The sequence below is a fragment of the Mustelus asterias genome, chromosome 11 (genome assembly GCF_964213995.1).
Source record: "Mustelus asterias chromosome 11, sMusAst1.hap1.1, whole genome shotgun sequence".
NCBI classification, from domain to species: Eukaryota; Metazoa; Chordata; class Chondrichthyes; order Carcharhiniformes; family Triakidae; genus Mustelus; species Mustelus asterias.
The window spans coordinates 56,638,397-56,651,783 of NC_135811.1; the positions used below are offsets into that span (position 1 = coordinate 56,638,397).

Genomic DNA, 13,387 nt, shown 5'->3' on the forward strand with positions numbered 1-13,387 from the left:
AAGTTGGCTTACATTAACACAGCAATGAAGTTACCATGAAAATCCCCTAGTCACCACATTCCAGTGCCTGTTCGGGTTACACTGAGGGAGAATTTAGCATGGCCAATGCACCTAACCAGCACGTCTTTCGGACTTAAGGGAGGAAACCGGAGCACCTGGAGGAAATCCACGCAGACACTGGGAAAATGTGCAGACTCCGCACAGACAGTGACCCAAGCCAGGAATCGAACTCGGGTCCCTGGCGCTGTGAGGCAGCAGTGCTAATCACTGTGCCACCAGTTTGGATTTTGATAGGCTTCCAGAAGTCTAAGAAGGAGAGACAGTGGCAGCTAGGAGGTGGAAACAGCGCCACTTACTGGGCAATGGTCTGGAACTACATCGTGACTGACCATTGTTGACATAGGGAATAGTCCACAATAAATGTTTAGACAGTTGTAAATGCTGACAGGTAAGTGTACTCAATACTTGTGACAACAGGAAGGAAGATTTATCGACGGGAAGTGGACCTTATAGGCAATATAAAAAGAATCAACTGGTAAATAAGTTTTTTATATACACACAAGGCAGCGAACAGATTTGAGATTTGAGAAAACCAGCTCCACAGTTCACCCTGCTGGCTGAGTCTGCAACTCACTCTTCATTCTAATTGTTTGCATAAGCAGTTTCAATGTGAAATGTTGACAAGGCAGGAATAAAATTAGAGACAACTGATTGTTAGGAAGTATAGACATGCATAAGATTTTAATAACATGTAATATAGTAAAACGCGCGCACAATTACATATATCAAAAATGAAATGTACAACAAAAGAGTTGGGCCAAAAGAAAATAGCTTAATGCTCGCTCCACCCACAGGACAAGTTTAAATCATTGTTAATTCTGCAATACACATCACTGGTCACGAGGACACCTCGTAATTTTTTGCACATGACTGCTTGTCTTTTGAAGTTTCAACAGCAGTAAAAGAAATTCAATTGTGGCTAAATTCTGCAGCCGATAAACGATCAGATTGACACCGCACGCTGCAATCAGCGATCAAACACTGCCTCAAAACTCAGCTAAAAATAAATCAGCAGCCAAAACATCTTGATATTTAATGAATCGCCAAGAAAGGCTGATGGAGATGTACATTGCCAAATCCCAGTAATCTGTTCCTAAACTGGATCTGCCTTGATGCAGGACAGCAGCAACAGCGATAACTATTTTTACTGTCACTCCCCCCTGTAATTAACAAATTTGAGAGTCATTATTTGGGGGGGAAAAAACCTCATGCCCCCATTTTGGGTTTTTTTTAAATTGTAAATTTCAGTTCCTCAGTCCCACTTACACCAAATCAAATTTGCATTTTGACTGAGTTTATTCCACGTCCTTTTTTTGGCGTGTTTTTCTCAATGTATGAAATTAGAGACTTGTGATCTTTTTAAATAAACTTCTGATTACCACCCCCCCCCCCCTGCATTCGCCCCAGGGCGGATCTCTGCACATTACTGTAAAAATAAAATCCAATCCAAAACAGGACAAAAATTCCCTCCCACCAAAAACACGCACAAATGTGAAGGTCATCACTGCTTGTTGATATATGGAACCGCAGTCAAATAACTCTCCAGTTGGGTTTTTTTTCTGCGTATAAAAGAAACATGAAATTAAACAAGAGGGGAGGGAGGTACATATGCTTGCGAAAGCTTTTCCGCTCGGGTTGTGTGTATATATTAATATCGCTCTGCTTTCGCGGTACACAAATAGACTGCAACATACAGCCGCTATTTCTGATCCGGCCGCTGAGTTGTATTTTGCTGCAGTTACAGTCGAGGATTTTACATCTCCCACTTAAAGGACCCCAGCCCGGCTCCTCCCTCCCTGTTTTCTGTTCCATAGCTTTAGAGAAATTGCAATGAATTATTAACCGAATGCTACAGCGAGTCAAGGTTACCCAAATCCAACGCAGGCATTCACACATGTGGAATTGGGGATGTTAAAAATAAAGAAGGTGGAGGGTGGAGGGTGGGGGGGGGAATGTTGCCCAGGGGCAAATGTGGATGGAAAGCTGAAGACACCCACATTCCAGGGCTGTAATACATGCACCCCAAGACTGGCAGCACCCGCAGCCATGCAGTGTAATGCAATGCAGCCTAGACAGGCAGCAGCTGAGCAGTGCAGTGTAATGCAGCCTGAACAGGCAGCAGCTGAGCAATGCAGTGCAATGCAGCCTGGACAGGCAGCAGCTGAGCAATGCAGTGCAATGCAGCCTGGACAGGCAGCAGCTGAGCAATGCAGTGCAATGCAGCCTGGAGAGGCAGAGGCTGAGCAATGCAGTGCAATGCAGCTGGGAGAAGCAGCAGCTGAGCAATGCAGTGCAACCTGGACAGGCAGAAGCTGAGCAATGCAGTGCAATGCAGCCTGGAGGCAGAGGCTGAGCAATGCAGTGCAATGCAGCTGGGAGAAGCAACAGCTGAGCAATGCAGTGCAATGCAGCCTGGAGAGGCTGAGCAATGCAGTGCAATGCAGCTGGGAGAAGCAACAGCTGAGCAATGCAGTGCAGTGCAGCCTGGACAGGCAGTAGAGCAGAAAGCAATGCATAGGAAGATCCCACAGCAGCACTCCGGGAGCTGGGGACTCTGACCCTCCTGATAATTTCCCCATGGGTGTTCTCACTTTCCCTGTTTCTTGCAAACGGTTCTCTAAGAAGAGAACGAGCGAGTACACGCTCCTGTGCGTGCGCGCCCCGAGCCGCTGCGGGAACTTCCCTCTCCGCGGGTACGCGCTGACGTCAGGCTGCAGGTCCTGGCAGGACGGTAGAGCCCTGGAGAGACTGGGGCTGGTTAAACAGCCCCTTCCCCTGCACCCTGACTGGGGGTCCCTACTCACTCAGTGACAGCCTGAGCTGGCTGCATTGCAGAACCCCCCCCCCCCCCCATACCCGGCTAAGCAGAGTGGCATCTCACTTTGCAAAAAATTATATATAACCAATAAAAAATTAAACAGGGGGACTTACAAGGATTTTTTGTTGCAGTTTAACAGAGGGGGGGGAGGCAGGTTAGAAAGTAGAGGTGGGGGTGTAGGGGGAGAGATTGCAGAGATGGGCTGCAGAGAGTGGGGGTTGCAGGGTGGGGAGAGATGAGTTGAGATCTTGCAGCATCTCTGTGAGAGCTCCTTGCAGCTAGCTGCCAGGACCTGGCACATTCATTCAAGCCAAGTTTAGGAACAGAATGTCCATTTCAATCAATTGAGCAGGCGATATGGAGCCGGACTCTGTCAAGGTATTAAACTGCTTTCTGCTATTTCTGTCCCACTGCCCTCCAAAACCCCCAACTCCAACTGCCTCCTTTCTAATCCACTTGTCAATAAGGTGTTAAAGTTTAAAAATAATTGAAAAACTGACCTCAAACTTCAGAAATTGTCCCAAAAACATATTTTGGGTTGTTTAAGAGCAAATCTTTCTCAAGAGTCCATTTCTCTCTCTCTTAAAAAATATTTATTAATTGTGTTTTTTTAAAATATTTTTTTTTCTCTCTCCCCCTGCAGTGGGTCGGTTCTCCGTGCGGTTTACACGGAGCCTACATTTTCTACAAAGCTTTCAAATTCCGTCTTGAAGGCAGATCAAGAATCCTCTCCCTCGGAGACTTTTTCTTTGTACGATGTAAGCCAGGGGCTCCGATTTGCATAGCAGAGCTCCAGCTGTTGTGGGAAGAGAAAAACAACAAGCAACTGCTGTCCAGTTCCAAGCTCTACTTTCTCCCAGAAGATACCCCCGGAGGAAGGTCGGTCGGCCACGGAGAGGTGATGACCCATTTTCTCTCATTCACTTGTTAATATCTGTTACATCAAGATATTTTTAAAATAGGTGCTGCTTGTTTTGTGAAATGCGAGCTGTGTACTTTGATAGATCAGCGTTTACATGAAGCTCTGGGTAAATATTTATAGAAATGTTTGCTCATTGTAAAAACTAGGGGATTTATTAGCATGTCCCCCCCCCCTCCTCTTGTAATTTTTGAGCTATGTTCAGCTCTGACTTGGAGGGGGGGGGGGGGGTGGGAGGAGGAACAATGTGATTAAAAATATTTAGCTTGTACTACAGGGCGGAAATTACGAAACGAGGATTAGATCAAAGGCATTCTATGAAGGCGTGTAACTGGGTGAAAAGGGACAGGTAGAGAATAATACACTGAAAAGCCCCAATGGATGTCTTTACACCAGGCAGCAGAGGCAGATGGATTTGGGGTTTTTTTTGGGATTGTCAGCATGTTATTTTGTACCTCTTTTTTTTACAGTAATGAAAACCCTTCTTTCCATGTAAACATCCAAACGAGAGAGCAAAAAAAAAGCTGTTAGCGTGCCAAGAAAACCAGCCTCTCTCAATTTTCCGTGCAATGACGCAAATCTTTAAATAACTTTTCATTATTTAAAAAAAAAATCGAAATCGGATTCGGTTACCATATAAATACATTAAAAAGACCAGCGGGGAGAGTCTGGATTGGTCTGTGCTCTGTAATGGGTGTGCAAATCGATGATGGATAGTTATGCATTTAAAGTTCTTGTTTTTAATGGGAGATGTAAACAGTCTTGCGTTTTTAAAAAATATATATTTTTTAAAATCTGCATTTTGCAGAATACCGAGACGGGATGAGAGAGCTGCGATTCAGTGTATTGCATTGTAAACACTGGCGACACATCTGAAAACACCTCCTGTGTGTACGCTGCAGTCTAATTGTGCATTCTGAAAGGCTGCCGTGTCAGATTGACTTTTTTTTATATCTGCAACAGGTTTAGAAGCAGTTAAATCCTCATATCGGTCCTTTTGTTGCTTTTTGCTCATATTAGGGGGAAAGACTTTGTAACCAAGCTTGATACTATTTAATTTCGGATTATATCCAACCTCTTTTTCGCTGTAGATAATTATTAAATACACTTAACTCGTTTATTGCCAAAAAAACACTCGTGAGTTTTCTCAAGTTCTGTAATTCCCCCCCCCCCCTTTAACTTTCCATGTGCTTCTCTCTGTCCCACCCCCTTATTATTTGTTTTTTTAGAAATTCATTACTTGTTGCGGTTTAGTGTTCTAGAAAACAGAATCAAATAACGATCACAGATCCCGCGGGTCCCCCCCCCCCCCCCCCCATATGCTAAGCAGCTGAAAACTATTATGGTGCAGACTGGAACATCTTTACCAATGCCGCAAGTTATTTTTCATATTTATTTATCCCTCCCTCACTAAAGGCAGCAACCAAGAAGCTCTCAAGTAGTTTTCTCAATGATAATTGCGTTTATTCAGCTAAATAAAGTCAAGGAAGTCGTTCTGTGACCTTCAATCGATTGGAAACATTGCCCAACTGTTGGATTTATATACAAGTGGACATGTGTGTGTCCACAATGTGTGTGATTCCATGGTGTGTGTGCGCGATTACTTGTGTCTGTGTACACATAAGGATTGCGGTGAAAATCATAATTTCTGATACTTGAGTCAAGGAATGTAACTGTTTGTTAATGATTAGCTTCCAGTTAATATTGCCCGGAAACTCCTCAATTATCTGCTGGGGTTGTGCTGTGAGCTGGATTATGACTCCCACGGCCAGAACATTACATGTATGCAAATAGTTTGTGTACTTCACACAGCAAGGCGAGGAGCAGGTTGTAGTTTCCAGATGCTGTGTAACTTCACGCCAGCTGATGTCATTTCCCTTCTGGCCAGAGTTAGTCATTCATTAGCAAAGAGAACAGGAGCAGCAACAAGCTCACTCACTCACACACACACTCACCCTGAAGCTGGCGCAGCGCCCAGAGAAACTCTCACCAACATCCACTCAGGCCGGGGACCAGAGAGACTCCCATTAATAAATACGCCGAGGAGCAGTTGTCACACATTGGTCGGTGCACTGTCTACACATGGATTCTTGACAGGGGTTGCTAGCTATCGCCTATTGTACCCTCCTTCCTATTACACCAACCCTCTTGCCTAGGAACGGAAATTACAAGCTAATTGCCCAGTCATTGCAAGCCAATTTCGAAATTTATATAAAACCCCCCAAAGGAAATCAGTTGCAACTGTAAATACCAATTTCCAAAATATGTTGCCAAACGTTTTGTTGACTTAATATCTTGAGTAAAAACTTAGTTGCAGTCCCATTAAGACTAATGGATTGAAAATAATTTATGTACCGACATTTTTCAAAAGTAATTTCTCCATTATACGCACAGGTGTTATCACTGCATCTGCAGCATGGTGTGTTTGGGTGTACAATTTTAATTCTAAACTTAGCATTCTGATTTGATTTGATTTATTATTGACACATGTATTGAGTGAAAAGTATTGTTTCTTGCGTGCTATACAAAGCATACCTTACATAGTGAAGGAAAGGAGAGAGTGCAGAAAAGAGTTAGAGTAAAGTTTTAGAAGCATAGAACGAGAATAAAAGATAGAATTAGAGGGTACGCTGGGCACAACTTGCAAGAAGTCACCATGCTCTGGTGCCACCTTGGATAGATCCTGGCATTTGGATTCCTTTAGGATCCCTTTTTGCAGATATAGTTTGAAGGCATGTGTAAATCAAACAGGGGGAAAAGACCATTGATGACATGGGTCTGACCTTAGTATCTTGCCAGATATTCCACATCATCCAAGGATCTATAACCATGTACCTCCGAGGCAAATCGTGCAAGATGTGATCTCACACTGGCACGGTAGCACAGTGGTTAGCACTGCTGCTTCACAGCTCCAGGGTCCCGGGTTCGATTCCCGGCTCGGGTCACTGTCTGTGTGGAGTTTGCACATTCTCCTCGTGTCTGCATGGGTTTCCTCCGGGTGCTCCGGTTTCCTCCCACAGTCCAAAGATGTGCGGGTTAGGTTGATTGGCCAGGTTAAAAATTGCCCCTTAGAGTTCTGAGATGCGTAGGTTAGCGGGATTAGCGGGTAAATATGTGGGGGTAGGGCCTGGGTGGGATTGTGGTCGGTGCAGACTCGATGGGCCGAATGGCCTCCTTCTGCACTGTAGGGTTTCTATGATTTCTATGATTTCTGCTGAAAGGCTATGGTGACGATTGGTCAGATTTTGAGAAAGTGATGTACTCAGTAGGAAGAGTGGGAGGGGCGTGGGTGGTGGGGGAATACTTCCACATTTGAGGTGCACATCTGCAGAAACTGAATCAGTCGTAGCTTTCAAATGGAAATGGGTTATATATTTGGAAAATGGGGAAAAAATTGGAGATCTATCCGAGTGAGAGGAAGATCTCGAATACTGGTACAGTTTCGGTCACCTTGCTTAAGGAAGGACATATTTATATTAGAAGCAATTCAGAGGAGATTTATGGTGCTAATTCATGGGATGAGGAGTTGATGCCTTAGTAGAAAAAGTTTGGCCTATACTCATCAGAGTTTAGAAGAGTTGAAATGTAATCTTATTGAAACGTGTAAGATCCTGAAAAGGCCTGATGGGGTGGATGCTGAGAATCTCACAGGGGGAATCTGGAATCAGGGGGCACAGTTTCAAAATAAAGGGTCTCTTATTTAAGACGGCAGCGAGGAGGAATTTCTTTTCTGAGGGTTGTTGCTGTTTGGAATTCTCTGCTACAGAGAATGCTGGGTCATTGAATATATTCAAGGTAGAGACGGATTTTACAGGCAGAAATGTGGCCTTAAAGCAGCAGTCAGATTGGCCATGATCTTATTGAATGGCAGAGCAGGCTTGAGGGGCTGAATGGCTTACTCCTTCTAATTCTTGTGTTTTTATGAGTGATACTAAATGGGTTGATCTTTCAAAGAGCTGGCACGGGCACAGCAGGCTGAATGGACTTGGTGCTCTGTGGCAGCCAGATGCATATGCTTCTCTGTACTTGCTCACAGTTTCTTAATCAGGCTATTTTTCATTGAAAAATTGCCTAAACTCTAATCTACCTTTTTAATGCTGTGCTTTGAATCATGAGATGCTAATTGTGTCTGCATATTAAATCTGGTATAAATATTCAGTATTCATAAAGGAAAATTATTCCAGCAAAGCTGAATAAATTGTAGTTCATCTTCACTGTACAGTATATTAATGTCGCACTCCCCAGAGGGGATCAAATCTAATGAATACAGTTATGCAAATCTGAAATACAGTACGGTATATTTTTGGCAGCATTTTTTCCAAGTTTTGCATTTCTTACAATCATAAGCACTGTTCTGATACTGAGAGCATTATTGTTTTTTTCATTTAATATACCAATTATTTGAATAATGTGAACTGCTTTGAATACAGTAATAGGAAAACGGCAATATCCTTTACCCCCAAGAGTCACTTGTCTATTTCGGAATTCAAATTTAGCAAGCAGTGTTGCCTGCTTGATGAGGCTGTTAAAGTGGGTCAGTCACAGTGAAGGTAGTAACTGAAGATATGTTTTTAACAACTTTTAAATAAGATATAGTATCAACAGTAACATCATTTAAAATAAAGAGCCATATCGTGAGGTTTAATGTTTACAAACAGCCCTGTAGAAAGGACCAGGAAAATAGATGCCGCAGAATGAAATTTAACATTTGTAAAAATGCACTTGTGTAATTTTAGAGGCTTTAAAACTTGCTTTCAGCAAAAATTAAAATATAATGATTGTTTGTTCAGGAAGATGGGGGAGAGGGAAAAATATCTTAACTTCAGTGCCAAACATCTGACTGTTTTAAGTTACCAAATACTCATAAAGCATTCCGCCCTCATAGTATTGTGAATTGACTAGCAGGACTCTAATTAGTTTGTGCAGTTCTTTGCTAACTTTAACTGTGAAATGACTGGGTTGCAAAGGTTACACAGTGTTCTCTTCAGAGTGCAAGATTTTACAGAAGATCAGTTCAAGTTTCCTTTGGCATTGATCCAGGGTGTATTCAGTGTTCTGGCCTGTTTTCATGCTTTTTGTGTAAAGGTGCAAGGATTATATAGGTGGTCAGTGCAAGTTTTGATACCTTCCAGTTTTCAATTCCTCTTAGCTGCACTGACCAGCTTTGGAATGCAGCACTGATGAGTTGCTAAGCTAATCAAAATAAGTTGTAAACAAGGATCCACATGACTTGAGTGCCAAGCATTAGCATGCATCTGTTGCAGAACAGTACAAGGGTAAGACTAAAGGCTGCTAGTGTAGGGGCTTTCCAAATCTCACGACCCACATTTGAGTCCTCTGCCCCAGAGCTCTTGCCCTCGAAGGCCGGATAACTCAATGCAACGTCTGGCTGAAGTTTGTCTGGAGGTTTGGAAAGGGCTGGTGGAAAAATCCTGGGTCACAGACATCAAGATCAGTTCGTGCCAGCAACTCGAGATAGATGCAGGTTAATGAGGGTAGGGATTTAAACATTACATCCGTGACCCTGAGGTCCCTTGGCATGTAGCTCCGTAAGATTGGTGCTCACTGTTCCCGAGCACTGGTAACTCGAGTTACAAGAAGTGGAGCCACTGCACTGACTGACACATGGGTACCCACATAATAAAGGGTACACAATGGGCTGAATGGCCTCTTGTGTTGTACGATACTATAGAGTATGTAATCAAATGGCACTGAAAATATGCCAAAATCTCTCAGTGATCGAGCGGATAAAGGCACCTATCTTGTTTTTGATTTCTCCACCAACCCTTTGCAAACTCCAGAGTGCATAATCGCTGCTTCACTTGGTGCTAGCCACCCAGCAAAGGACCACTAATGTGTGGTTTGTGAAATTCTGAGGTTGTGAAAGGTATAAGATTTTCTTTCTTTTTGCGTGCTGCTTTATCAAAGCCCAGAGCTCAAGACCATTTCCTCTCACAGTCCAATGGTCTTGAGCTCTGAGCTTTGAAGGTGAAAACTGTTCAGGTTTCCCACCACCAATAGTTATCAGAGACATGTGCCTGGATATTGAGTGAGAATAGGGGTGGGCTGAGTGCTGATGCCTGCTGCAATTGAATAGTGTGCGGCTGCTCATTGCGTTTACATAGCACCTTTCACAACCATCATAAAAACAAAGGTTAAAGAGATTGCTTGATATGACAGATGGTTCAAAAGCAGAATAATAGCGTCCCTACAATGCAGAAGGAGGCCATTCGGCCCATCAAGTTTACACCAACAACAATTCTATCCAGGCCCTTTCCCCTTAACCCCACGTAGTTCCCCTTACACTACAGGGCAATTTAGCATGGCCAATCCACCTAACCCGTACATCTTTGGACTGTGAGAGGAAACTGGAGTACCCGGAGGAAACCCACGCAGACACGGGGAGAATGTGCAAACTCCAAACAGACAGTGACCCGAGGCCGGAATTGAACCTGGGTCCCTGGCGCTGTGAGGCAGCAGTGCTAACCACTGCCAATCAAGGATTGCCAAAATACATTTTGCTTTATTTAGTGAAAGCATCTAATCCCCATCTTAAAAGATAGAATAGTAGTAGTAGTTTAGCACAAGTGTATAATTTTCAGGTAATCAGATTACAGGAAACTTTGCATGTCACTAAAATGCCAGTAAACGTTATAATGTCACTTACAGTTAGCAGTAACATTGTATGCAGCCATCCATATCATAATGTTAGCGAATGTATGGCTTGGTCTGTTCAACCCTTTGATAAACCAGCTCGCAGAAAGAAAGAAAATCTTATACCTTTCACAACCTCAGAATTTCACAAACCGCTAGGCAACCAATTAACTACTTTTGAAGTGTAGTTACTGTTCTAAGATGGAAAATGATGAATGGTAATTTGAATAAGAGGGTAGCTGCTACCATCTGGAGAGCATTGTGGACAAGAAAAGAAAAAGCAACTATAAATATATTTTAATACAGTTTGTTTCTGCCTTTTCTAAAATTGCTACGGTTTCAGATGTAGCATTTCTTTAATGCTAGGGTGCAGCCTGGTGTTACGACTTATCAGACAATTATGGTCCCATAATTGAAGCTAGTGCAATTCAGTTGGTGCTGACACATCGTATGATCTATCATAAAATGAGTTCAAAATGCATATGTCATTATATTATTTGCTGGGCTTTCTAATGTTAAAAAGTTTAACGTTGATTTATAGCATTCCTTCGTTGTGCTTTTTTTACTAATTGATTTTAGAACAGGAATAACATTGCAAATCGAAGTTTATTTTTGAGAATATGAATTACTAGATAGCCTCTTTACATAAAGGCTTTACTCATTCCTGTAGGCATCATTTTTCATACTGCTGGGTCAGTAATTCAATAGACAGCGAAGCAGGTGTACTAATCTGTTTTGACCTGAGGAATTCTTTCTCTGACCTCATGAAGCAACAGACTGAAACATTCTCAGCATGACGGATTTTCTTTCTTTTGCGAGCTGCTTTATCAAAGGGTTGAACAGACCAAACCATACATTAACTAACATTATTATATGGATGGGTGCATACAATTTCACCGCTAACTGTAAGCGACATTTTATCGTAAAGTTTACTGGCATTTTAGTGACACGCAAAAGTTTCCTGTAACATGATTACCTGAAAATTATACACTTGTGCTAAACTATTACTACTTTTCTATCTTTTAAGACGAGTTTTAGATGTTTTCACTAAATAAAGCAAAATGCGCATTTTGGCAATCTTTTGATTCTGCTTTTGTACAGTCTATTATATCAAGCGATCTCCTTAACCTTTGTTCTTGAGATTTACAGGCACTAATAAATCTTTATGTGCTGTTACATTTGTTTCCTTTGTATCCAGGGACTTTTTTTTATATATATAGTAAGATGTTTAAATCTAATATTTGAAAAAAAAATACTTGGGCTTCAGGCATAAAGTACTACACAGCTAGAAGCTTTACTCAGTCTCGAAGCCCACTGTTAAAAATTGTATTTGGAGAAGCATCTGGAAACTCTGGCATGAAAGTTGATTTGATGAACTTGGGGAAGTGATTGTTTTCACATTCTCATATTACAAGCATTTCTGCCTACACAGCCAGCAGATGTGTTCATCAAGGCAGTAAAGTATGGAACAGAATTCAAACAAATCATCCAGCAACAAAAGGTTCAAAATGGATAACGAAACCTGAAAAAATGCCTTTCATGTTTGACATGGTTTCCTGTACTCTGGCTTTATGTCGCAAATCTTATTTCTGCAAACTAATACAGGCAGCGTGTTTCATCATCGATTAAAGATTAGCTTTTTTTAAGAGGAAAAAAAATTGCGTTTGTGGTTGGAGGGTGGACAATCGATTTACGATATGTTTAATTGGGATCTTCAACTTTTTTTTAGAACTTGGGTTATTTGGGGAGGGAAATGGGTGAGAATTTAAGCAACAGCCAGAATAATCTTGATCAAATACTCCAGCAATGAAAGGAAGGGCACACTTTTCGCTAGATCAACTTTATCATCGTAGGCATGTTAGAAATATCAGCCAAGCAGCAGTATGTCATGAGACTAGAAGGAATCTAAGTTTAAACAAAAATAATAGTGAGTCTAAGATTCTGTAGAATGATATAATATATGTTTGAAACCGCTCCTGTAGAATGTCTTTTAAACCTTGTCCATTGACCTTCTGAACACAATACACAAACTATCGCACTAACAGTTGATACTAAGATTACACAGATCTTGTTTACATTCATTATTTGAACCTGCCTTAACCAAATGTTTGCATTTGATTCTTATTCAGCCAGTAGAAATTTGCCTTGCTGACTCTTTGCAAATGTGAACAAAATATTAGTTTGTGACCATTGCAATTGGCAACTCTTGAGGTTGCTGGTTGATTTTGCTGAGCTCATTTTGATTCAGAAAGAAAAAGTTAATGTAACTGGGCAGAGACAGCAGAGTGGGGCACTGTGATGATGCCCCCACTCCGGAGCGATAGGGTCCTGTCTCATTTCCGTGATAAGCTGCAGTAAATTTCAAAAGGGAATTGAGTAAATACTTGGAAGGGGAAAATGTTCTGGACCAAGTGAGAAAGAGCAGTGGATTGGGACTAATCGGGTAGCTCACTTAAAGCACAGTCATGATGGTCCTCGTGACCTCCTGTGTTGTAGAATTCTATATCTCTAACTCAAGATGCAAAGGGGAAAACAAGTTAAGATTGGGCAGGAATTTAAGAAATCTGTCATTCAAGCATCAACAGAATTCATTTTGAAGCCTTTGATATGCTGCTTACCACATTCACAGTTAAGTAAATATAGAACTGTAGTGGGTTGAACATTTGGATGGTCTGAAATGTAAACCAGAGATTCCTTTAGAATGATAAAAGATTTTGTTAGAGTGGATACAGAGAGAATGTTTCTTCCTGTGGGGATGAGCGTAACTAGAGGCCATCGATATAAGAAATCCAATTGGGAATGCAGAAGAAAGTTCTTCAGCCAGAGAGTGGTGAGAATGTGGGACTGGCTAGCACAATGAGTAGCTGAAGGGATTTGTGTTGCTGCTGTTAAGGGGAAGCTGGGCAAGTGTATGAGCGAGAAAGGAATTAAGGGTT

General features: G+C 42.0%; 1 protein-coding gene across 1 annotated transcript in view; it reads left to right on the top strand.

Moving 5' to 3' along the window:
* The first annotated feature begins 3,206 nt into the window (after nt 1-3,206).
* The window catches only part of arid5b (AT-rich interaction domain 5B), a 160,566-nt gene continuing 150,385 nt past the window's right edge, over nt 3,207-13,387 (top strand). The window contains exons 1-2 of the mRNA XM_078223626.1: nt 3,207-3,256; nt 3,522-3,776. Of these exons, the coding sequence (XP_078079752.1) occupies nt 3,236-3,256; nt 3,522-3,776 (276 nt within the window). The 5' untranslated portion in view covers nt 3,207-3,235. The remainder of the gene's footprint in view (nt 3,257-3,521; nt 3,777-13,387) is intronic.